The following is a 27,369-nucleotide window of genomic DNA, read 5'->3' as shown; positions in this document are numbered from 1 at the left end:
AACACAGGGGGTGGTAACACAGACGACGCGACACAGACTACATGAAACACAGAGACTAAATACACAAGAGGGATGATCAGGGGAAGTGGCCACACATGGGAACACAGCTGACACAGATAAACATAACAAGACATGGCAGGAGTAAACAACACTGACGGGAGACTGTCAAAGTAAAACAGGAAGTACACAGGTGCAAACGGGAGGAGAGAGAGAGCACGGGCATAGTGGGCTGGGGAAACATGGAATGAAACAAGGAGGGGAGATGAGGGCTCACAGATACATAGAGGGGCACACAGGGGATAAAAGTCACAAGGGCAAGTCAAATAAGGAACACCACAACAGGACAACTTAGGAAACATGGCCTAAATAAGGAACGAAATACAAAAATACAAGAAACTAAGAATACTGGGCCCACATGGCCCAGGACCATGACAGTGACAACAGTCTCTCTGCAGAATAGCTCCCCAACCACTTAGCTCATTTGTTCTGATTTTTAATTATCTTATGTGTGGGTCAGTTCAAGGATGAACTTGAGTCCAGTGGACGTCATACATGTTTCTCCTGCTGGGGTATAACACAAGTTGCCTACCAGGCGTTCTGGATGAGATCATATCACTGACCCATGAAAAAAAAATTGTAGCTGACTCATGCACTAATCTAAGTTGTGCAACCACGTTTAAATGGGCTGTCAAGGACTTGGATGCGCTGTTTCCTTGGATTCTGTGATCCATGCACTGTAAAGAAGTCACAAAGACGTAAAGCAGAGTAGTTATTCTGAACTGTGTACTAGATGAGACATAAAGATTTCATTTGAGCAGGACATACATATAAGAACCTGGGAGGTCACACAAGAGTGTGACTTGTGCAAATGTACCTGCATTTGATTATAATAAGCAGAGAATACTAATAATAGGGCAACTGTCTCATCCATGTCATTGATTAGTCAAGGGAGGGCCCTGAAACAAAGTGGCCACTTGCCCATCCGCTTGGCTGATCAGTCTATTCACCAAACCAGGCAGCTTTTGTTTGTTTTTATTCCTAAAGTGACTCTGTGATTCCTTAAGTTTAAACTGGAAAAAACAACAACAGCGAAAACGTAGAAAAGATAGAATTCACAGAGGAGTCCTTTTTTATCCCGTCTGAAAAATTTAAGCTGTAATACACTTACAGCTTTCTCTAAAACCCCATTGAAAAAGATCACAGACAACATGTGATGTCTATAATGCTGGTATGAGCTTTACTTGTGAGTAAACGTGTTAATCTGGCTGCTAAGGTACAGGATTTCAAGGTGAATTGTGCAATACCTAAAAAACAAAGAACAAACGTGATGTTTAAATCGTCCTTATATTCATATAAGACCACATCATACTCGGCACTGTTTTTTCATTGTCGTCATTGGATTGCATTTCCAAACAGGCTTACACAACCTCAACTTCCTTAATTTTTTTCCTCGCAAAGCACATTTTAGTGTTGTCATTTCTTGTACTTTGGCTGAATCATTATGCTCAAAAGGAAGCTGAAAAAGCTGGGAAAAGGTGGAAATAATTCTATAGCAGTCTGTCCCGCCCTTCCCCAAAAAAGAGAGCGGAGGCGCTCCCATCCAAAGAGTGAGCCCGAACTTTACGCACAACTGTTGCTCAGAAGCACACCAGCGCTGCAAGATCCTGGAACGCGAGGTAAGCACTTTTAGAAATAAAACTGAAAAAGTACTTGCAAACATGAGTTTCTTTTGATTTGCACTTAGATCTCATGAAACATGACGTGAGCATATGAACAGACGCTTAAATTAAACTGTGTATTGCACAGTCTAATTACAGCTAATATTAGTTTAAGTGTTTTGGACTGCCGTTTCTTGTTCTGACCGGATAATTTGATGAATGAATTAAAGCATCGGTTATGTAATCTTTATGTGCGGCTCTGTGACTGAGACGTTCAGTCAAGGCACCTCTAAGGCGGGGTGTTGCTCATCACAAATGATTGTAAATGATTTGGAAGTTTGTGCTTTGCTTTAATAGGTGTGACACTCTGTTTTATCAACCATCAGGGAAACGTTTAAATTATGACAAGTCAGCGCGTTTGCTTCTGCGCAGAGGGCAAAAGCGGTTTTTACAAGTTTTTGCGTGCACGCGCGCGTGTCTCGGTGGGCACAAGGGTAAAGGTCAACTTTTGGCTACTGCGTTGGCAAAACACACAGATTGAAATGCTTTGCAGGACATTTTCTGAGCCGAACCGAACCTGAGCCGAACACACCGGCCCACAGACTATTTTTCAACATTATGATTTCCTTATCAGTGGTCCTTTCCATGTTTAACTTACCATTTCACTTACTATGGGTTTTATAGACAAACAGGCAGAAGCTTTAGTACTTTTAGGGCTGAGTTCAACACTGCTAAAGCACCACAACAGAGTGCTGGTTAGAGGCTGTAAGATCTGGTAAAATGATTTTGCAGCAGGAGCACAAAGACATCATTGATTCTTTAAATGGAGCTGCAAAGCACTTTGTTGTTCTGCCTGTGCCTGAATTATGAAAAGAAGACATGGCAACAGATGTCACATTATTGACCTGGAATCCATTGTTATTACATCTAGACTTCATTTTATTACCTTGGCGTAGATGCATTTCATATTTTTTGAATAGTTACTCAACGTTACATGAAAACAAACTTACAACAAGATTTATGTTTAGATAGCATCGAACCCAAGTCAGGTGTTTATCCTTAAGAAAAAGTCACCTTTGAGCATACACTCTTACGTACCCTCTACAGCAGCTCTTCACTGGGTGGGGATCTGCTCCACAATGTTGCTGGTGCAAACGTGATAAATGGCCTGCATTTGTATAGCGCTTTTCTAGTCCCAAAGGACCCCAAAGCGCTTCACACTACATTCAGTCATTCACCCATTGGCAATGGCAAGCTACATTGTAGCCACAGCTGCCCTGGGGCGCACTGACAGAGGTGAGGCTGCCAGACACAGGCGCCACCAGGCCCTCTGACCACCACCAGTAGGCAAACATGGGGTTAGTATCTTGCCCAAGGATTTTTGGCATGCAGCCCGGAGGTAGCCTGGGATCGAACCACCGACCTTCTGATTAGTGGCTGACCTGCTCTGCCACCTGAGCTACAGCCAGAATAAGCTTCAGGAAGAACTCTGTTTAAGTTAGAAACATTTCAGCAGGAAATCGCTTAAGACAAGTTTGTCATGCAGAACAGTTTTGGGCTATTCTCTAATTTTAAAATCATACTGTTTAGTAGGAAATGTCACATAAGTGTTTTGCGCTTGGCACTAGAGCAAGCAGAGAGGAAAAACAGGAAAAGTAAAATAGAAACCACCTGGTTTTCAGTATGCTCTCTGATCTGAAGTCACATCACTTTTCTCACAGGATCAGGCTTGACACACTCTGACTGCATCTTGCCACTCTGTCTCTGCACTGTATTGTATACAAAGAAAAGGCTCCAGATCTTTAATGAAAAACATTTATAGCTCCTGTATAATTCTTTGTATAGATCAACGTGTCTGATGTACTTAAAATATTAATTCAGTGTAGGCAGCAGCAAGAGCACAGTTTGCTGAAAACAATTATTATGGAAAGATATCAGCAAGTGACTCGGTCAACATATCCACCATAATCTAGGGATGCAGACAGGACTTTTAAGAATATACTACATGCATTCAGACACTCAGATGACAGATTTTTGAATACTGAACTATTGTATTGTATGAAGGGTGTTTTTGTTATTGAACAACATTTTTTTTTCAAGCACTGAGAAATGTAGCTGGCGTATTATTGTTTATATTTCCCTCAACATCACCGTTTGCCAAATTTCCATGTGCAATCAAAATATAAACCACAGCTTTCACCCTCCCTGGTGCCAAAACATTAAGCATGGAAAATATGTACATCTGGCATGTTGTCAAATGAAAACAGACAGGTCATTAAGTGAAAAAAATGCTTCTGATAATAGCTGTGAAATTTATATCAATAATCACTGTTTACTTTTACAGGCTAAAGAATGCAAACATCCTTGTCATTTGGAGGCTTATTTTGAAGAAGTGAATACAAAAAAAAAATCGAAAATGAACATGCAAAGAGCAACATTGTTTCTATGTTCGATGATTTTGTACGTGGACGTCTGTCTAAGCCAGAGAGACTGCACAGGCGTGGACTGTCCTGTTCTCCAGAACTGCATCGAAAATGTTTTAGAAAAAGGTGCTTGCTGTCCTAAATGTATACAAAACGGCTGCACCTGTGAGGGCTACCAGTACTATGACTGTGTGAAAGCAGGCTTCAGGGATGGGAAAGTCCCAGAGGGGAAATCTTACTTTGTGGATTTCGGAAGTACCGAGTGCTCCTGTCCTCAGGGAGGAGGGAAGATAAGCTGTCATTTCATTCCATGCCCTGAAATTTCCCCCAACTGCATTGACATTTTACAACCTGCAGATGGATGTCTGCAGTGTGGTCGTATTGGCTGTGCCCATGGCAACAAGAAGTATAAAGCGGGGCACTCCTTTCAGATAGATCATTGCCAAGTTTGCCACTGTCCAGATGAAGGTGGAAGGTTAATGTGCTCACCCATCCCTGGCTGTGACCACCGCAGTGTTAATAAGCCCATGTCGGTAACAACTACAGAGAACAACAATCCTTTGAGAGACTTTCGAGGCAATCGCAACAGCCAACAAACGAGTCTTGCAGAACCATTTTCCAAGCTGGTGAGGGAAAACACTCTACCGCTGTACAAGCAGGACCCACCCAGTTTTGGCACAGAGGATTATGACTATACTCTGGCAGAGCCAACATCTTCCACTATCCAAAATCTGGCCCAACCACTGGAATCTACTACATTACCACCAGCTTACCCAGAGTCAAGCTCCACTAGCCTCAGCTCTCATGATGAAAGGAGACACAGGCTACAAGAAGAAAGCCCAAACACACAAAGGAGCACAGAGGATGAGGTTACTCATAATATGGATCCAACTACCACAGGAGGTGAAAACAAAACATCATCACCAAAGGCAACTACTGCCACACAGATAGTGACCACCGGGCACCACAGGCCACAACAGGAAACTGGAGAAAGACCCATGAAACATGGCAGTCACAGAAACAGAGCGGGCCAGGATACTCTAAGAGACACAGCACGCACTGCGCGTACCAACAGCCGGCCCTTTGGCCACAACAGACAAAGTCATGGCGACCCCCGTTCTGTCTCTAACAAAGGACATGAAAAGGCAGTGGAGCACAGGCAGCTGATTGGTAAAGAGGAACGACAGTTATACCCTACAGTTCAATTCAGTCCCACTAGAAGAGCTCCAGTCAGGATGAGAGAGGAAGGCGAGGAGCATCAAAGACAACCTCAAACACTCAGCAGCTATCAGACTCGAGATGCTGAGGCCTACACAGAAAGTAAGTTAACATATAACGCACAGTTTTAAGTAATCCCAACCTTAACCTGATAAATCAAAGCATCCCTACTTGTGTGAATTTTCATTGAAGGTATTGAATTTAAAACAAATCTGAAACATGAAATGTTTTTGATGCATTCAAGGCCTGCTTCAAAATAAATCACACCGTGATGATGTACTGATGTACTCTTTCAAAGGAAATCTCCATTTCCTTCTCTCACATCCTCTCTCTTTTCAGGAGGAATTTATAATCACTCTATTTTATCTGGCAGGGATCCAGGAAAAACAATTGTTCGTGGAAAGATTGTTCTCCCAAGATATCATTTATCTACCTTACTCAGAAGGGAAAATTACTATATCTAGTATATATTCATTTTCATACATTCACATTAAGAAAATGCTATTTTTATTTCTCTAGAGGTTTCTAAACAGCAACAAAGAGTAAGCCAGGCACTGCTTTAAACAAAAAATGATTACATCATAATGCTTCGAATAAGTCTGTGTCTCATATTTTCCCTGCTTTGCTCCAGTGAGACCACACCACTTGCTTAAATCCTTCATGTGTTTATTAGCATATTCTCTAACAGATCAGTTCCCCTTCGGTGCATATACTGCTGGTCAGAGTACTGGATAGAAAGCAGACGATAAAGTTTGTCAAAGGCAAGTTACACAGCACTAGGAATATGTGAAGTTAGTTTACATATATGCAATAAATCAAAAAAATAATTACAATTTAATAATCCAAATTTATATTGCTTTGAGTTTAGTGAAGAATTTCATTTCAGGAAAACCTACTTTTTACACGCTTTATGGCTTTAAGGCACTGGTGGGTTCACTATATTATAGATCTCTTAAATGAGGTGGGTGAACTAAATTATAAATGCCTAAAAGGGGAGAAGCTTTTAAAAAATCTTACTTATTCCTGGTGTTTTGTCCAGCAAACTGCCATTGAAAGGTGTGTAGTTAAGCTACTTTCCAACTCTATGATTTATTGTTGAGACCTGTCAGAACCAATTTTTCCTTTCAGCGCCTGGCCCCTACAGGTATGCACAATATATGCAGAATGCATCTATGTGGTTTTTCTGTTGGAGCGCACTTCAAGAACTAACTGTAAAGCTCATGTACAGAGAGGTTACTTTATTTGTATCCATAGGTAGTCTGGTGTCCAGGATGTGAGTCGTCTATCCTTACATTGAAATTTTTAAGACACTACAGACAGAAGATAAACATAATGCAACACAGCTGAAAGTCTAAGTGGGCATAGTATTTCACCAGCAATAAGGAGCTCGAACTAACTGGTCTGGCTACTCAGTTTGCATGATGGAATGAAGTGAGAGTTCACTGGACTGGACTAAAGGAAGACGTCCAGTTTGGTGACACTTCAAGCACAAGCAGGAAAAATCCCCAGCTGATAAGAGTCCTGACTAATGCCTTTTTATCAGTGCAATTATCTGAAGATGCCAAAGTTATTTAGACAGCAAAAGAGAAAACATAAATAACAAGAACACGGACATTTTTCACAAAACATAAATGAGTTGCCTTTGCTGCGGCCCAAGACAAATGTGTTTGTGCTTTTCTTCAGTCAATAACTCCTGCTCATTTGCCTTTTTTCCTTCCCAGACAGATCCAGAATGTGCTCAGAAGGAGGGTGGAATTGTTTAGACTGTTTAAATGCGGGGCTAACCTGGTTTAGGATTTCTTGGGGGTTGTACCTGTGTGCAGCATAATACCCATCTGATGAATGAGCCTACTGTTATGGCTTGATTGCCAGGCGCTGCTGCTTCTCCCTCATGAGTCCATGTGATTACCCATCTCTCACGAGGATGCTGGTTTCCCAGTAATCTTCCCAGTAATCACTCCATCTGAAGCGCACCTCTGCACAAATTTACTCTCACTAACTTTCGTTCCTGCTGTACCAAACACAAACCACAAAACAAAACAAAACGGGAACTGTGGATAAGGCACAAGAGTAAAGGACGAAGAAATATAAGAGGTGAAGTGAAATAACGTGGAGTAGTGCTTGTTTTTGCCAACAAAACTGTCACAACATCTTGCATGTGGGCATGGGGAAGGGAAATGTATAATTTTCCTTAGGATAAAAGGCGGGTGAAATCCAGAATTGGCTACGTGAGAGTTCATTCCAACTTCTGTAAAGATCAGTTTGAAGAAGATAATTAATCTAAGTATCTTTCAGTTCATTTAATTTTGGCTTGTCTCCCATACGCATCATCCGCTTACTAAAAAACCGCCTGAGCCTCATGTCACCCATGATTATAAATATATTTTTAAAAAAATTCCAGATGCTGGAAACCACTCATAAAACTCACCCACAGCATAAGTAAAGGGAGATTGGTGATAAATTGTAGAAAAATAACAGGTTTGTGTCTTGCACCCATTTGCAGTTCTGTCATAAACATATACGCATATGAACAAATACATGTAATCCAAGAAGTAATTGACTATTTCACCTCCAGTCCATACATTCTTTTACACAAAATATTTCATTTATACTTTAATGCAGAAACAGAATTACTTCTAATGGGACTTTTAAAAATTGAAAAGCACAAATTAGGTATGAATTATTCCCTGCTGTTATTTCTATGTGTCAGGTCCAAAGATTTCCTCAGGCAAAACATGGCTAAATTTCCTGTGTTATGGCTTGTGAACATAACTTGGAATCCATAAGGCTCCATGAGGGAGGGGAAAGTAGGTTCAAATTACAAGACGGTGGAAAATAATTTGATAGAGGTGTGCTGAGGAATGTACACTGATGCAGATGTTGTTTATAACTCAAAATACACAAAAATGTGTGGGCTGTGATGATGGGTGTTAACACTGGGAAACATTAGGAAGCTATAATTCAAAGTAATTCAATGCAGCAAATAGTGGCAACCCTGGAAAGTGTGTATTAATGTTTCACTCAGATTATTTTACCACAAGGAGGTGTAATTGGATTGGGGTTTACTGTGCAAAACTATCAAACAATGTGACAACCCTTCAGGGCTTCCATGACTACAAGTCTGTGAGCCAATAATCCCACGATTATTGGCTCACAGTCTCGGGGGAAATTAAGGCCAAAGTTGCAAATAATTGAAACCTGAAATGTCTGTTTTGGAAATGAAATCATAGCATGCGAGTCATCCCTGTTATGTCACGGCCAGCTGTTCTTGGATAGCGACTGTGTGTTTCAAAAGACACGATATCTCTGCAAGTACTCATGTAGAAGTGGGGAAGAACATTGTGTCACCTCCTCGGGTGCTTAACCCCAACCTACGCACACACACACACATCTCCTCATGCTTTTAAGCTTTCAGCCTAAATCATCTGGCATGTTCAGCCTCATGAGTTTGCATGTCGGCGACCTTTGGCATGCGCTGTTTTTCCTCAGTGCTGGTCCTGATCTCTTCAGCCCACCTGTCCAAGTGCACAAAAGAAGAGACACGCGAGCCTTGATTAGTGGCAGCGCACTGCTTTATGACACCTCCAGACATGTTGAGAGTTGCCCATTTTGGTTGTTATTGTAGCTTCATATTTTCAGAGGGTGTGATGTCACCAGTTCTGGATTTAGACAAAAGTGAAGCATCTGGTGTTAATGTTACTTTAATGGACAGATTTAATGACAAGCCTAGAACAGAGAGATGACGCTAAGCCACCTTTCAAGTGCATCTTGAATCGCTGTCGTGGAAGCACAATAATTAGCTTAGTTAATTATTGCACAGCTGAATGGAAAATGTTTCTACACAGGCTTAATTATAAGGACTGTCAGAGAGAAAGGAAGAGACTTGGTTTGACTAGATACATGTTTGGCTGATATAGTTTATCATTGTTTTTGCCCCCAGTAGCTATTTTCATGAAACATAATCTCCTACAGACGCAAAATCCTTTTGAAACATGATGATGAGCTGTATGTATACATCCTGCATTTTGATTTGACATGTGGAATTTATGCTTGTTTGTTACAAGTGGAGTGATTCCACTTGGAGAAAATGAATAGGAGGCATAAGGAGAGGGTGAATAATTACGTTCCCTGTCGTTCTCTGTCTTTTAATATACTTCCAGAAAGGTTCAAAAGGACTTGTTTACCTGCACGGCATACATACAGATACTGTAGTTGTGTATCAAAGAGGCATCATGCCTTTCAAGGTTTAGATTTCCTCATTTTTAAACCCTTAAATTATGCAGACTGCAGCATTCACTCACTCCGCTATGAGTAATTGCTTGGGCCTTATTACACAGGTAGGTCAGAGAGAAATAGTTCAATGAAAATAAGTGAACATGGAAGTTAAAAAGCTAAAGTGGCTTCAGGCATGCTTGATTTCTCTTCAGAGCATCATCTCTTTAGAAAAGACTTTTGCTTGGTCTTTCCTCTCTATGATCCCTGCCCTTACTTATGGCTGATTTTCCAAACGACCATACTGCAAGAAACCAATTAGAGCTCTCTGAGAGGGGTTTTTAAAAAAATCTTTAAAAATAAAATAAATCATTTTTACCATGCTCTAGTATCCTCTGCTTTGTTTCAGACTTAACTGAATTGTCTCCAAAACACAGAATGGATTACTACTTAATCTCGCACAGAAGACGAAGGCTAACTTTCATCACCACCGATGAAATGTTAACACAAGTTGCTTTGACTTAAATATATCGTCAAGTATTGAATAGAGTGGGTAGCAGCATTTTTTTTTGTCTCAATTTGAACGTAAATTGGATAAGAACATGTTATTTGCAAAATTAGGGTTAATTGGATGAGTAAAAAAGGAAAACATAGCCATTGCTAGGTGTAAATTTTATGATATTTATAATCTTGCAAGGTGTGACAAGCTGAGAAGACATAAATGCAAAGAGGTTTGTCTTGTACAGTAGTGCACAAATCAGCACAGGAATGCGCTTCCCTGTTATTCAGGAAACACATATAAGCTCTTTTTTTCCTCTGTAAACCGAATCATGTGTTTTTGCTCTGTCTGCTCTCAGCTTAAAATGAAGTGCTAATATGTTATCCCTTTATTCTGATCCAGCAGTCATCAACCTGGATTTTACAAAAAAAAAGAACAGTTTTACTCTGAAGCTAATTTTATAGAGTCTGGGGTTTCCTACTTTTTGTTGCCATTTAAAGTGAGAGCAGAGTCAAGGAGTCTGAAAAGAAAAGAAATGCACACACACACACACACACACACACGCACACACACACACACACACACACACACACACACACACACACACACACACACACACACACACACTGTAATTGCTATTCTCAGCGTGCAGTCACCGAATCCAGCAAACTCTGTCCCGCAGGAGATGAGATTTGATTGTATTTCAGATATCAATAACCACATTTTTACAGCATCTCGCTGACGGGATTCTTAGATAAAAATGATGTACAATTAGAATCCAGCGATATGCATGATGTCAACATTATTTTATGTGGCTTGAAACCCTGGCACACTGAGTAGGATAAATCTGTATCTTGGTGTTTGTGTTTTATTACAGTGTCTGCCAAGGAGCAGCTGAAAACCTGCTGTGAGACAGGGGCGAAATGGGCTTCGGCTAATGGTCACTGTAACAACATGGAACCACCCGCAAAAGATATCCACTCGATGTGCTTGTAAGGGCATTATTACGTAACACCGATCTACTTCACTGAACATATCAGAAGAATATATTTCTCACCTCATTAAAGGCCACAAAAGACATAATGACAAAGTAATTTTCACATTTCGTTACAACGAGGTGTTTTCTTGCATGATTAATCACATTTTAGCTCACTTTTCTTTGGTGTTGCTGAATGATTCTCAGAGCTAAATATTAAGATTTTCATTTCAGTTTCTCCATCTAATAGAATTCACAGAAACCTGGAAACACAGTCCTGTCAGCTCTGTGGTAACACTCTCTGGAAGAATTGTTGCCGCTGGAAGGCCACAGTTGCAGTCCAGACATTTCTGCAGTCATTTCTCATGTGTGCTTTTCTCTGTCAGGACTGCCCAACAACAGTGTTGCCTCGGTTCCCTGAGAGAAAGTCGGTGCTTGGCTGGAGTGAATGCAGCCAGAGCAGGAAATATGTGCAGAGAAGATGCCAGCAATAAATGTGGGATTGATTATTACAAGGCAAGTATATGTGACCAGGTAACCTGGCAAACACAGTTCAGCATGGCATTTGCCAGTATTTTATTTTATTGTAGATGTCCTCTGAGATTTACTGGTGTTGTGCCAAATCCTTTTTATTTAATGATCCTATTTAATCTAGACACTAATTTAGGGCCTGATACAACCCCAGATTCCCACAGTCTTGCAAACTTTATTATCTTCACAGCAGCCCTAGGCTATTGGACATGTCAGATTTTGATTCTATGAAACTGTGTGAACATGGTGTCATAATTAAAGATGTCAAAAAAGCAGCAGGGCAGGAGAGACATTGAGGCAATCAGTGAGGTCCATTCGCGATGACTGCGTAACCATTATATGTCCAGATGCCCAAAGTAACTCATTTGCTACCTGACCTGTTGAAGGAAATCAGCCCATCTGTTCAGAGGCACATGAGCAGCGTGAGGCCATTACTGGCACTGTACAGGTGTTAAATATTGGCTTTCACCACCTTTTTGAGGAACCCCTGTAGTTTTAGTAATATTATTCCATCTACAAGCACGCTACATCACAGCAATCATTACTTCAGTTTTATGTTTCCCCATAGTCCCGGGCACTTGCAGCAGTAATCTTGCTGAGAGCTAGAGGGAAAACGAGTAAGAGCCCACACACAAGGGGAGAGCTGCCCCAAATTCAGACTTGTAACTACTAAAGATCAATCCAACAAGATGAAAAGCTTGTGGCTCTGTGAATTTCTTGCACAGCAGTACTCTTGGCTAAATGCTAACAGGAGTCTGTTAATATGCTTACAATAATAAAAGTCTTCAAAGAATTTAGAAATGAGTATTTAACACAAATACATCTGAGGCTAAGGGAATCTAATTCATTTTCACGGTGTGAGAAAACTATCTGACTTGATGATGGCACAAGAGGAAAGGTTAAGGGATATTTATCTGGAGGGGAACATAAATCTGTGTATGAAATTTTAGGATTAGCATTAATTTTAGGACCAGTTCTCTGAAACTAGCCCATAAATAGCAACAGTAGCAACAGAGGAATAGTCAGGAACATTCAGGTGACTGCCAACATTACAAGTATACACTCACTACTCACATCCTGCCAGTAACAGGTCAGACCCCCTTTTGCTGTCAAAACCACCCTAATCCTTTGTGGCATAAATTGAAGAACTTGCTGAAGATATTTAGTCTATGTTGTCATGGCAGGATCACACAGTCGCTTCAGATTTGTCCACTGCATATCTATGATGCCAATCTGCTGCTCCATCACATCCTTAAGGTGCTTTATTGGATTGAGATGTGATCGCTATGGAAACCAATTTGATTGTAGTGAGCTCATTGTCATGTTCAAGAAAGCAGTTTGAGATGACTTGAGCTTTCTGACATGGTGTGTTACTCTGCTGGATGCAGACGTTAGAAGATGAGTAGACAGTCATCTGCAACATTACTCTGGTACACGGTGGTGTTTAAACTATGTTCAGATGGTGTGAAGTGTGAAAACATTGCCCACACCATTTCACCACCCCTGGCGTGAACTGTTGATGCAAGGCAGGATGGATCCATCATTTCGTGATTTTTACACAAAATTCTGACACAACATCTGAATAACGCAGGAGAAACTGTGACTCATCAGGCTGGGCAATATTTTTCCAATCTTCTATTGTCCATTGAGTCCGTGTGAACTGTAGGCTCAGTTTCCTGTTCTAAGCTGACAGGAGTAACACCCAGTGTGATTTTAATTTTGCTGTATGTTCAGAGATGTTCTTCTGCAATACTTGGTTGTAACAAGTGGTTGAGTTACTATTCCCTTCCTACACCTTGAAGCAGGCTGCTCTCATCTGACCTCTGGCATCAGCAATGCATTTTTTGTTCAGATAACTGCTGCTCACTGGATATTTTCTCTTTTTCAGACCAGTTTCTGTAAACCCTAGAAATAGTTGTGTGGGAAATTCCCAGCAGATCAGCAGTTTCTGAAATAATCAGACCAGCCTGTCAGTGCTAATGCCACATCCAAAATCACTTAAATCACCTTCTACATCATTCTGGTGCTCAGTTTGAACTTCATGTCCACTTGCTGCCATGTGATTGGCTAATTATATGTTTGTGTTAATGAGCAGTTGAACAAATTAACCTAAAGAAATGGCCAATGAGTGTCTTTATCCTCTGGAAACCATTAATCAGGTCTCTGCAAAACAAATCCACAAAGTACAGCACAAATCTCGATATATTTTACTATAATTTAGAGCTACTGGCACTATGAAGAGTCAAGGGAAAATATGTAAGATTAATTATATAGGCAGCAAGCATGCCCACCAAGTTTCTGGAAATGAGTCCCATTTCAAACATTTGACTAAAAAAACAATTTGCAGAGCTACTAGAGGAGATGTCAGGGTCTCATTAAAAGCACAAAACATTATCCTCAGGGACCATACTCTGTAAAAAAAAAAAATTAGATTAATAAAAAAATGTAATTTCCCTGTTTGGCAATGCAGCTGACCTACCAGTTGAAATATTAAAACTGCCATCATTAGAACCACATTGCCGGGAGAACAAATCATGAATATGGGATGGACCACAGTATGTTTTGTTTTTCACAAAGTGGGTTTTAGACTTGTTTCCATGCTACTTTCAAAACTTACATAAACCCCAACTTCACGTTCAAAGGCTGTTTGTGTGAATTGCAGGAGTGCTGCACTTGCTGCTCCCTTGGGCTGCAGTTTCGCAGTGAGGGGCATCGCTGCGAAGCCCACCACTTCCTGGATTTTCACTGCAGACACATCTTTCTAACCTGCTGCGAGGGGGAGGAGGGGAGGACTGTGAATCAAGATGGCCGGCACACTATCAGAGAAAGGCCTCCTTTGAACTTTACTCCACCACCAAAAAAAGGTATTCTGAACAAATATTGACATGCATGAATTCACATTGTGAAAGGCATGCTGCAGGTTGAAAGCAGGAGTATTAATGGGAATCCGGCAGTGCCTGGCACCAGTTTTAAAAACAAACCAGGTCATTTTATTTTATCAATCTTTTTTATCAACATGGTATTTCTTCAATATTGAGAAAGAAACCGGCTGAAAGAAACATATAATAACCAAATGTAATATAATTATAAGAGATTTAGTGTGTACCTGCTTGCACTGTATTCATTTCTATTCTAGTAAAACACTGTTATTGGAAGTTACCATACACTGATTTTCTTTGGCTGCTATAGGTTGACAGAAGTTCAGTCCATTGCATGGCTAAATCTTCAGCATAATTAGAAATACAGCACGTGTTTTGGTGGATTTTATTCCTCTTGCACTGGATTGATTTTCATAATAGCCCACCGATGAACTTGTTTGGGATGCGAACGGTGTCATATGTGACTGTTGGTCATGGTCCTGGGTCGTTGACCCAGCGTTTTGTGTTTCATTTTGGATTCATCTTGTGTTTTGTGTTAATTCTTATTTTGTATTAGTGCTTTGGGTTTGGTTCTTGTGTTTAGCGCTTTATTGTTCTCCCTCCTGTGCTCTGTTCGTGTCCCTGAGTTTGTCTTTGTGAATTTCCTGTTTTACTTTGAAGGTCTGTGTCTGTTATCACTGTGTCAGCTTGTGTCTTCCTGTCGTCTTGTGAATTAGGATCAGCTGTGCTCCCCTCCTGTGTGCCATTACCTGATTGCCTTGTGTGTGTGTATATATAGTGGGTGTCAGTCTGTGATCCTTGTTGGTTTGTCTGTGTTGCGCCGTGTTAGTCAGCTTTTCGCCTCCCCTCTCTGCCCTGCGTTCTTCGTGTCATCTCTGTGTATCTCCCGCTGACCTTATGTTTCCAGGTTTGTTTATTAGTTTTTCCCAGTTTAGGTTTATGTTCTGTTCTGCCCTCACCTTAGTTATTGTTCACTGTAAATAAAACTCGCTCGCACCTCCGCCGCTGTCTGCGACTTGCGTCCTCATTCACTCCACCACACGACAGCTGCCCCAGCCGTCACACTTTTGTCCTGTGCAGTCAGCCCTGCAAAAATAAACTAATAAAATAAATCCCCCTTACTACTATGTTCCATGTAAATATTGCAGGTAATTAACAGGTTTTGTCCTTGATGATATGCCATGACTTGTGAGAGTAACAGCTGTTCTCTCCTTGTGCTGTAGTATCGGACAGCCCGTATCGTAGAGAGGCCTTCTCCATTGGTCAAGACCAGAATGGGGAGAATGCGGTGGAGAGTCCTGTTGAGGTGGAGGATATGGATGAGTGCCTCATATATGAGGGCAACATCTGCCACCACATCTGTGTTAACACAATAGGCTCCTTCCGGTGTGAGTGTAACCCCGGGTATGTGTTGCAAGAGGACGCCTTCTCTTGCGTGCAAGGTAAGTAAAGATCACCAATCTTTTTCTGTCACACTAAATACCACAAGACCTTTCTAGCGATAGCAACACATGGGGAAAAGGCTCTCTCTGCCATTTGTTTTTTTAAAGCAATGATTTACAGTCTGCATGCATCCCAGAGAGAGCCCATTTATCTACACATTCACTGTGTATTATTTTCCTGGCCTATTGAGTTCCTTCCTGTCTGCAAGGCCTGATAGTGCCTAATAATAATTATTCTATTCATACAACATCCCTTTCCTGACTGACAGCAATGGCCAATTAGTCACATCTCTGCTGTCGTCAAATGGGATTTAGCGAAAGTTTTTCCACGCTGTTTGAAATGTTTGTTTTTTTCAAGACAAAAGTGAAGATCTGCTCAGATTCACAGTTCAGGAGTATTTTTAGATAAGACTGCAACGTACCGGCCTTTAATCAACACTAGCTTTTACCAACAGAAGCCTGTCTCAACAGGATACTAATGCTAGAGCTCTCAGCAAATTACAGTGAGCAATGGGCCTCACTGATAAAACCAAATGTTTGTCTGCAGGCAGTGTTTTTTCCTGTCTCACCTATATTGCTATTACAACTTTCATCCGTAGCCACTAGCCTCATATCATCCTAAAACGCCGGTATTCCACAACATCTAAGTCTCGAAGACCTTTGTAGATGGAAAGGTGGAATTTGTGATTACAGAGTAATTCCTCGCTTTTGTCTTGACATTACTCATGTTTGTGCAGAGGCGGTGGATGAGGAGAACAGACTGCAGGAGGTTGACAGAGCAGCAGTGGAACCCACCTCTCCACTTCCGTCGTCAGTCCTACTCGACCCCTGTGAAGGTTAGAAATGCAGTGCTTGATAAATGGAGAGAGAGAGCTGCAGATCTGGCGGCTCATAGTGAGCACGCTCATTCATCTGGAGACCGGAACATCCACCTTAATGCCGCTGAATATAACTCTCCCTTTCCATCACATGTGATTGTGCTGCAAATGTCAAACACAAGTGGCATTTTGGTGTTAGTAATTCATTCTTCATATCATAATGAGTGCCATGTCACATTTTGTTGCTCTTGTTTGGTTTCCATGACACCAGGGTGGAGGTCCACCACACTGTGAGCCAATAGTATGAAATTGAATATGACCAGGTCAGCAATCAACCTGGAAACCTGGAAGAAAATAAGCAAACGGCATTACAGTAAACAGAGTGTTTTCCCCCCCACCCCTCCAACACAAGCGCTCCACTGTTTCTGCTGAAGTAGTGCTGTGTGTAATGATAATGCAGTGCATTTCATTTGACCTGACTACACGGCATTATTTTCAGGAAACAACATCTGTGAGCAACAGTGCACTCCAGTGGGCGGACAGCCCCGATGCTCCTGCTCGCCAGGATTCTCTTTGAGAGCTGACGGACGCTCGTGTGAAGGTAAGGAAGTAAAATGTTGAAATAATGCAGAAAACCTTTGAAGAAGTGAAAGCGGCTTGCATTTGCAGCACTCATTTAAGTCTTCTTCTTGAGCTCGCAGACATTTGGTTCCATTTGAGAAGTTTCTTGGCAAGACTGTCTGCCACAGTTTTGTCTCTTCCGCTCATCAGCACCTCTAGATTTGCAGAGGAGATACAGCCCTTAATCCCTTTCACTTTTAGCCACCAACTGGAAAAGAAAAAGAAAACATAAGTGGAGAAGTTTTGATTTTCCAAAGGGATTATCCCAACTATCCATGCATTATCAGAATATAGCTTAGCAGCTGCATACCATACCTCTTGTTTACATTCAGAATGGACTTTTTATCCTTTTTATCCTGAGTCTGATCAGCTACTGCGCTATGTGTGTAAGCTCTTTCCCTCGGGATCTGTCTTTAAGCTATAACCATTGGTCTGTTCTCTACTTGGCAGCAGCAAACTGTGACAGCAGCTCACTGTGGCAACAAATTTCTCATTGTGTGGATTTTATACCCAGTGGTCTTACTCCTGATCTTTCTCTTGGAGGAGGGTCTGACCTGTCTCTTTAGTCTGCGTCAAACTGCTGATTGTCAGATACCAGACAAAGACATTTTTTTTCTCCCCACATCTTGTCTGGTTTCTCTAAATCTGTGCATCTTCTCATTGTTTATTCTCTTTCTTCACACTCTCACATTTGTCCTGATTCTTTTCTTTTCAAAATCCAGACACAAATGAGTGTTTGTCTCCACATGCCTGCCAGCTGAATGAGCACTGCATGAATACTGCAGGGAGTTATGTCTGTCAGAGACTGATCACCTGTCCGCCTGGATACCAGATCAACAATGACATTTGTGAAGGTACACTACACCTTATCAGCATTAACCAGCATCAATGTATTTACTTACATCCACAGTGAATATATTGTAAATGGCAGCAAGGGAGTATGTGAACTACTGTGTTATTACAATGTAATGAAACTGCACTGTTCCAGTGTTTATAAGCCTTATGAGTATTCGCCCTTCACCTTAAAATCACCCTGTAATTATGACATTTTAAGCACACAGTAAGCTTGAATAACAAAAAAACCCCAAAACAACAAAACATGAAGAATCTACCTTTTTCTATAGTATTTCTTGCTGCTAATTGTATGAAGAGCTTCCAGGCTCAAGGGTGGGTGGTGCCCAACTTTGGTATGAAATAGTAAACCTCCCTATGCGTCTCATTATTTCCATGCACCATAAATTGGGCCTGTGCAGTGGTCTCCTTCATAAAGCACCAGCAGTGTTCAGGAAGAAGGGCCTCTAAGATCAGTATTAGTAGCATTTGAAACTGCAGATGGATTTCGAGCAAGGACAGTCAGCTAATCCGTATTCCTTGTGAATGTAAAGGATCTTCAGTCGGGCAAAACGAGCATTTAAGAAGAAAGTAAGCCTCCAAACAGATCATTGGCTCTGAAGTAACAACATTATCCAAAGCGGGTTGGGAGCAATCAGACCAGCAAAATTAATGATAGTCTGTCAAAAGCACACAGACCTTTTCTTTCTTTTAATTTGTCACACAATGTGCCAAGAATGTGGCTGTTTCACCCTAGGTAAGATAATGCAAAAACGTCTTTATGCCGTGCTACTTATTCCAACTTAATGTCTTACCACGAATGCTATAATGAAACACTCATTTAGCCTCCTCACACAAATGAAGCACATTCAGCCTTCAAAAAGAAACAAATGCTTTCTTCCCTCATCTGGGAAGTGAATGACTCAGTTAAGGCCAGAAAATTAATTGTGCAATCTTGCATTAGTGCTCGCTGTCTTGCCGTTGATTTTGAAAATCTTGGTTCGTGATGAGCAAATAAAGACTTTTCCCATTATCAAATACAAAGCACTCGATTGCGCATTTGTAGCTGCAAACAGAGACAGCTAGCAGCAAATGTAGCATGATTTTCTGTAGTGCAAATTATTTTAATATTAGGAGATTAAAAACATATGTAGCCCACAGCTAACCCAGCGTTCCACTGCAAAAATTACATTTCTCATTTTCAGCACCCAGAGCAGGATGGGGAGAATAAAACTAGAAAACATTAACAAGAATTTGTCAAAATAACTTTTTAAAAATGTGACCTCTGAACATGGCTGCATTACCTAACTCTGCAGTATTTAGTAGTATTGTTTTTAATTTTTAAGTGAAACACTGAGAAAACTGACTGGTTAAATCGTCTCTCGCAGCAGCATGCGGAGTCTTTGACCTTTCAAGGTTCCTTGATCCCTCTGACTTCACTGCGAGGGGAAATCCCTACCAGTCTCTCACACATTTATCCTGCTTCCTGCTTTTTCTCTGTCTTTCTGTTGGTGTCAGGCTCACTCAGCTTCTTGCTGAGTCTGCCAGGTTTGTGTCAGGAGCGAGATGCTCAATCACTATCTGCTGTTTAGAGACCTACCCTGTGTCTGCAGGGCTGCCAGAACTAGTTTAGGCCTCTGTACAACATTTGCAGTGGTGAAATACTGCACACCTACTTGAAAACACAAGACTACTGTGAACGTTTTCATGCACAGACATACACAAACACATCAGTATTTTCTTTTTTTTTAAATATTTTGAGAGTATGATTTCCCTCCAGCTTTGCTTCACACCGTGGCAGCAGATGTGAAAAGCTGATTTTCAGCAGGTAAATCTTTGAGTAGACAGGTGTTGTGAGACTCTCGGGGAATATAACGCGGTGTTCACTCATGCAATGCACAGGAGACTTGTGTTGGTTTGACTAGATGTGCTAATCAGGTTAATATACCTGAAAGGTCTTTTGTCCATGACAGCTTTTTAGTATACATATGATTTCTAAGTTGTAATTACTTCTTTTAGCCTTGACTTAGAGTGCTTTATGATGAATGAACAGCAGCAAAAGTCAAACACTCGATCTGCTGTTTAACCAGAGTGCCATCCAGTGGTAAAATGTGCTATTACATCTTCTCTCCATTAAACCCTCTCTTCTCCCACAGACATCAATGAGTGTGCGCAGAGAACCCATAACTGTGGAGATGGCTTTGAGTGTGTGAATACAGAGGGCTCTTTCAGATGCAACCCCAAAACTCGATGTCCTGTGGGCTTTAGCCACAACATGCAGGGCAGGTGTGTAGGTAAGAGAAACCAAAAAATGTCCTTGCTAGACCTGCAGCGCTTTGTTCACTGTGTTTTCTCGGTTACAGGTGTAATAGAAATTTTTTTATTTATTACAAAAAGTGAGCAAAAGATATAATTTCATACAACATTCCTACATGTACAGAGACACATATCATCAGTTTCACCTTTTTCTCTTATGTTTTGTCCAACTCCAAAATGATCAATATTGCTGCAGATTTTAATCACATATTTGTCTTTGGATATGTTTTTATTTTGCTTTATTTTTTCCATTTGTTTCAAAACAAGATCCTCTGCCTCAGACTAGTTGTAAAGACCTTTTTCCTCAATATTCTGCTTATATATATATTTTTATTTTTATTTTGATTGAGTTCTACTACTAATAAGATGAATAAACATATGAACAAAATAAAACTAAATGAACAAAACTTGGGTTAAAATCGGGGAGCTGCTCAAACAGAAGATGGTCCAAAAATTCAGAAAGACAAATCCAAATACTGACAACAAGGATGCAAGGAAACTAAATCCAAAACACAGGAACATGGGGTAAAGACCAGCCAGGGAATGCTGGCAACACAGACTGACAAAAGATAATCAGAAGACGTGAGCCATAAATATGTAGAGAACTTAAACGGGTAAAACTAAACAAAGGATGCCAAGGAAAAAGAGACACACAGAGAGAAGTCATTAAAATTGGCAAACCATAACAATTTTTTCATCGTTTGTTTTTTCTTTTTTTTCCTTTTAAAGAGATTTCTTATCTTGTTTCCAAACAAATGAGTGAATCCGGGCAGATGCACCAACAGAAATTCCCCCACAGGTGAATCATAGTGCGGGAAGATGCACGGTTGTTTGTCATGCAGGTGAATCAGCAGGTCTGCAGTGACAGAGGGGTTAAATGCCACACAGACATGAGATCAGAGAAGTTGCTGTTAGGGGCTGCAAAGGGTGGATAAAAGCCAATCCTATGTCCTCCTCCAGTACAAACTGATGCTGTGGAATTAGCCCCCAGGGGCAGGAACTGAGGCATGTCGAGGCAGAAGACGCCGCTATAAAAGGAGCGTGAAAGAAATGCTCTGAGAAATGAGAAAATGGAGAAAATTTCTGACACACACACGCACACACATACACACACACAAAACAACAACAAAGTTATCCAGAGGAATGCAACTGTGTGATGTGTGGTTGCTTTGATATCACAGCTGTACAGTGTGGCTAAAAAGCTGCACTCTGGTCTCAGGACCCTTGTCTTTGTGCCTTTGGGGCTTTCCTCTTCTCCTGCCTTTCTTAAAACGTATCTTCCTCCCCCCTGTGGTGTCCGCAATGCCAGACGTTGACGAGTGTGGTGCTTTGACCCAGCCGTGCAGTCCAGGATTTAACTGCATCAACACAATGGGATCCTACATTTGCAACAGAAAGATAACATGTAGCCGTGGCTATCATGCTAGTCCTGATGGGTCCCGATGTGTTGGTAAGATTCGTATTGAAACGCATCGTAAACAAACAACCCTACATGTGCAGACTTAAGGTCAAAATCAACATGTCTTGTATGCGTGTCTTGTTTAAACAAATGCTATTCATGAATATAATTTCTGCCTTTTTTCCTTTTTTTGGTTTATAAATGATGCCTTTTTTAGATGTGGATGAATGTCAGAGCAACGTACATCGATGTGGAGAAGGCCAGCTGTGCCACAATTTACCTGGCTCGTATCGTTGTGAATGCCGAACAGGCTATCAGTATGATTCATTCAGAAGGATGTGTGTAGGTATGAAGGACATTACATATGTAATCTGAAGAAAAAGTTCCTGTTTTTCCTTGTGCCACTGTACAGCAATCCCTCTGGTTTGGCTGCCTCTTCTTCTCCCCCTATTTATTATTCTGTTGTGGGAGAGCTGCTGCTGTTTCCCAGCCTCTGCTGTTGGCCTCTGCCGCTGAGCTACCCATCACGTCTCCTGCAGCAGAGGACTTTGTCCCACCCCGGCTTATCCTGCCACTGCTCCCTCTGTTCGGGACTCACTGTGTTGTGACTCTCATAATAATGGACTCTGCTCGTGTGTTTAGACTATCAGCAGACAGATGGTCCCCTCACATCGCACTCTCGTTAACATGCACGCAAGCACACACAGGCACGTACGTATTTGTGCAGGACAACAAAACTGCACATGCCTGGTTGCGTGCACGCACTTGCACACATGGATGCAAACTCACAAACACAAAGTGCACTCACCTAAGTATGATGATGATGCTGCCTCTTTCTTTCAGATATAAACGAGTGTTGGAGCTACCGAGGCCGTCTGTGTGCCCAGACCTGTGAGAACACCCCAGGCTCCTATGAGTGCTCTTGTACCTCTGGTTTCCGCTTATCTGGTGATGGCAAGAACTGTGAAGGTGTGTATGTGTTAATGTCTGCCTGTACGGGTGTGTTTGCATCAGTCTGTGCATGCTGACACATGTCACTGTAGATTTTTGTGCATTTGTGCATAAAAATATGTGTTCTTGTGTATTTATTGAGACACCATGCTTGTATGCATTGATAGACAGGCTGTAAGGCTGAGCTGATGTGAAAGCTGGGCACAGCACAACATGTGCTGGTTAGCTGCATTAGTGTATTGTACTGTGTATCATGCCATGCCTTCAAGCTGGAACCATTAAAACCATAATTGGCTTCATAACAACATCTTGTTTATATGTTGGGATAAAAACATTGAAACTGCTTTGATCAAGTCAGTTGTGACAGTAATGAGCTCTAACCTCTAATCCCCAGATGTGAATGAGTGTCTGGCCAACCTATGCAGTCAGGAGTGTGCCAACGTCTATGGTTCCTACCAGTGCTACTGCAGACAAGGCTACTACCTTAAGGAGGATGGCCACACCTGTGAAGGTGCAGTATGCTCTATTACACATTGCAAGCACCGTGTTTATACAAAACGTTTGTTTAGACAAGTTTATATATCAATTTGACATGATTTATTCTCCTTGTCATGCAGACATTGATGAATGCTCCCAAAGCATTGGCCATCTGTGCACCTATAAGTGTGTGAATATTCCAGGCAGTTACAAGTGTGCTTGCCCTGACTATGGGTATACCATGTCTCCAAATGGACGATCTTGCAGAGGTGAATAGCTCTCCACAACATGCATGCGCTCACTGTACTGCAGCCCCATCGAGCTTCGCCCTGAAACTGACTTTAAAAATGGCTCAGCACCCACTTACATAGCATACACTAATGGTTCTGCTCAGATAAATATAATTGTTGGTTGGTGCAGTAATTACACAGCCTGTAAAACTTTATTGGCCTAAAAATCTTGTCAAACTAATTCGATTTTTTGCTTGAATAGTCTTTTTTCCCCACAAGGACATTTTTTTCCCTCCATTACCCTGTGACTAACCAAGTCGGTGACTAAACCAGCTCTTGTGCATAAACTGTCTGTTTTAGATATCGATGAGTGTGCCACAGGGGCCAATAACTGCTCCTTAGCTGAGACCTGCTACAACATTCAAGGAGGGTACCGCTGCCTTTCTTTTAGCTGTTCGGCAAACTACCGAAAAGTGTCTGACACGTAAGTCAAAACATGCCTTAAAGAATTCTATTCATTTGGTCTTTGTAAAAATTTACAGTGTCTATGGTTTTTTTGGGTGGGCCGGGTGGGAGGGGAGGTCATAGGCAGTTGCATAATTTTAGGAAGGATCACTTCAACTGTTGAAAAATCAGCTCAGCACAAATAACCCCTCTCAGTCAGAAGGTCATCATTATAATTTTCAATTTTTTCTGTTCAGTTTTTTCTACTCTAGGCTGTGTATGATGTCACTTGGATGGCATATCCCTACTTTGATCAGTTCAGGTGCACAGGTCTGGTTGTGAGCGTTTGAAGCCCAGCCTGTCTTTTGTTTAAACCTTCTGTGTGTGAAGGATAACCAATTAGAAGAATTATACCTTAAACACAGGGTGTCCTGTAAGTCAAAATGACTTGTTTGAATGAACAAATGCACAACACAAAGTACAGAATAAATATAGAATAATTTTGAAATGTAGTTGTTGTTTTTTTTTTACCTGTCACAAATTCAGATATGGAGCTACATTGGCAAAGCAGAGCCAGTGTGCATTTAAAACAATGTGTCTTAAAGTCATTTTGAAGTGTCTTGCTATTGGAAGGTGATAAAGCTGCTGTATAAAAAAAGGTTTCCTTTCTTTCTCCCTCATAGGCGCTGTGAGCGAATCAGCTGTCCTAACTACCTGGAGTGTCAAAACTCTCCTCTAAGAATCACCTACTACTACCTCAGCTTCCAATCCAACATCATCATCCCTGCTCAGATCTTCCGCATCGGACCCTCTCCTGTCTATTCCGGAGACAACATCATTGTCAGTATCACAAGCGGAAATGAGGAAAACTACTTCAGCACAAGGAAGCTGAATGCCTACACGGGTGCCGTGTTCTTAAACCGCCAAGTTCAGGGTCCCAGGGATTTCCTAATCAACGTAGAGATGAAGCTATGGAGACAAGGGACATTTACCACCTTCCATGCAAGGATATACGTCTTCATCACAGGCAACTTACTTTAACAGCTGGAATTGTGCTGTGGCCAATATGGACCTTTAAGCAATTCCTTAGGACTCATCTTTAGCGCTGTTTAACAATACCACTGTCACTAATGTCCAGCAGAAGTTATTATTAAAGCATGGCTATAGAAATTATGGAAAGAAGCTTTCTACTTTGTGCCACTTAAAAATTACATCTTTTCAAAAAATATTCAAAGTCTTAGTCAGAAACAACACATTTGGGGATATGAAATATTTAAATACCACAAAAATGACGCTTTCTGCAAAATCATAGACAATGACCAAGCTTCTGCCACTTTTTATATATCCACTTTCGGCTGATATCATTGCGTTTAATGGCAATTTGTAGGTTTATAGCATTGATAAAAATGATTTGTGAACAGCTGTCCCATTTCTTTTACTGTCTACTGCTGCTTTTGTTCTGTCTTTGATGCATATGCAAAATATATTTAATCCTACATTGTATGTTACATTTTTATATCTCTGTACCTCTCAGACATATTATGGATGGATGTATCATATTTTTTATGCTAAACCCATAAACAACAAAGTATTTTAGTAAAATATTTAAAAACCATGGTTTGGTGAGTACTGGTCTATTTGTATTTGCAAAGGTGAGTGTTGTTTGCATTTTTAACTGAGACAGAAAAAGTCTTGTTATTTTGTACACAGCAATTCCAGTAACATTAAATAAAATTGATAATTTCACATAAAAACTATTTTTATCAATTCAAAAAGCAGATGCTCATTTGTCTAATTCACTGAGATGCTTTTTAAAATAATTTCTTTTCACCTGTCAAACTGCTGTTATTATGCATCCAATAATATCTAGCACATTGTATATTATAAACATTATTCCCCAGCTAACCTTTTAAAATATACACTGCCTGACACAGAAAATACCAATACCTGCTTTCATATTCGTCTAAATAGTTGCGAGAACTTAGGATAAGCATCCATCATTACACACAGGTTGATCAACATACAGGTTTATGGCTCATAAATGTAATCGGCATGTAGTGTTTAATAAAAAACGTAGTAGTCTTTTCATTTTAACATGTGAGGTCTTGCAGACTCTGCACATTACAGCTGCTGCAGTTTATAAAATAGAAAGTGTTACACTCCCACCTACAGGATGAAACAAATGCTACATTCTCTAATGTTGGCTCTAAAGCAACAGTTGCACAACAAGTTCTAAAGAAAAACTGAAGGTCATTAATTGTGAATACATTTTAATCACTTTTAGTATATTAAAAAAAACCCTCCTCTTCCCCCCAAGCTACAATCTGTCACTGCTCAGAGTTCAGTGAACCTCCTGGACCTGCTGTAATCGTCGGAAAGGGCGTGTGTTTCTCACTGACAGCTGTATTAATGCATGCTGCGCATCCAAACAGAGCCCCTCGCCAGATTACTGTTCTCCCACATGAGTTATACTGTCAAAGGTCATTACAACAGAAAAGTAATTTATGTAATTCTTGCTCTAATTTTAGTCCACTTACTTGGCAAAAATTATTATATCTGGCTAGTTTGAAAAACATAAAGGAAACATTCAACCCAGCATTCATAATCTTCAAGTTCTGGGCCATCCTCTAGACATAACTCATAATAATAGCTATGTGTGTATGACTGACTCAAGCTTTTAAACACACCCATTGACTGAGATGCCACTCTTGGTATGTGCAGTAGCCTACATAACAAGGCCTGGAGCACTGATTGATGTCTCTTTCCCCTAATTAGCTTTATCTGCCGTTCAAGATTAGGTGGTGCTGGGTTTCAGGGACAGTGAATCACGCATCCCAGACAGGGGAAGATATACACATCTATTATGGGTTTAGTGATACTGACAGGAAGTTGTGAAATATTCTAGACAAAGCAAGATGGACTGTAAGAGAGTTATGGGAATGGGCAGTTCTGGAAGTGACCAATATAGCGGTGAAAGTCACTCTAATAGAGACACATGTAGGCTCAGTGATCCCAGATGTGCTTTGTAACATATCTGCCAAATATCCACTTCGAAAAAGGAAGGTAAAGGATATACATTATATGTATATATAAATATATATTTAATATTTCTTTATTTTAAGAATATTTTTTAACATGCATCAAATGTCTTTCATCATGGGAAAAAGAAAGTGTTCAGTCCCTTTACACCTTTACTGATACCATTAGGATTTAAAGGATAAGTAGCAGTCAGGTGCTAATGAAATGCACTTAAATTATTAATCATCAACAAGTGTGAGCACCTCTACAAAAGCAGAAGTTTTGGCAGTTTGCTGGTCTGGAGCAATCAAATCAAATATCCTAGGAAAGCCTCCCTAAAGCCAGATCTTGCAAAGCTCAGACACAAGTTAGGTTTGCTAAGGTGCATCAGAAGAAACCAGAAAACTGGAACAATATCCTTTGGAC

At 40.8% G+C, this 27,369-nt stretch overlaps 1 protein-coding gene across 1 annotated transcript; it reads left to right on the top strand.

The window, feature by feature from the left end:
- Positions 1-1,580: 1,580 nt before the first annotated feature.
- On the top strand, positions 1,581-25,540 carry LOC101466593 (fibulin-2). Its single transcript, XM_004546157.3, has 17 exons — positions 1,581-1,676; positions 4,003-5,401; positions 10,888-11,002; positions 11,373-11,502; positions 14,180-14,381; positions 15,620-15,838; positions 16,576-16,674; positions 17,156-17,257; positions 18,000-18,131; positions 20,265-20,402; positions 21,734-21,874; positions 22,041-22,169; positions 22,667-22,792; positions 23,169-23,285; positions 23,392-23,520; positions 23,842-23,965; positions 24,609-25,540. The coding sequence occupies exons 2-17, from the start codon at positions 4,075-4,077 to the stop codon at positions 24,964-24,966; spliced, it is 3,588 nt and encodes a 1,195-aa protein (XP_004546214.2). The 5' UTR covers positions 1,581-1,676; positions 4,003-4,074; the 3' UTR covers positions 24,967-25,540.
- Positions 25,541-27,369: the final 1,829 nt, after the last annotated feature.

The sequence above is a fragment of the Maylandia zebra genome, linkage group LG20 (genome assembly GCF_041146795.1).
Source record: "Maylandia zebra isolate NMK-2024a linkage group LG20, Mzebra_GT3a, whole genome shotgun sequence".
Taxonomy (NCBI): domain Eukaryota; kingdom Metazoa; phylum Chordata; class Actinopteri; order Cichliformes; family Cichlidae; genus Maylandia; species Maylandia zebra.
The sequence above is the reverse complement of the archived record's forward strand: the minus strand, read 5'-3'. Positions and strand labels throughout refer to the sequence as shown.

Excerpts from the sequence above, each read along its gene's own strand:
- LOC101466593 (XM_004546157.3), top strand. The coding sequence starts at position 4,075 with ATGAACATGCAAAGAGCAACATTGTTTCTATGTTCGATGATTTTGTAC. Across the intron at positions 11,503-14,179 it reads GTGGGATTGATTATTACAAG|GAGTGCTGCACTTGCTGCTC; the intron begins GCAAGTATATGT and ends TGTGAATTGCAG. Across the intron at positions 23,966-24,608 it reads TACCGAAAAGTGTCTGACAC|GCGCTGTGAGCGAATCAGCT; the intron begins GTAAGTCAAAAC and ends TCTCCCTCATAG.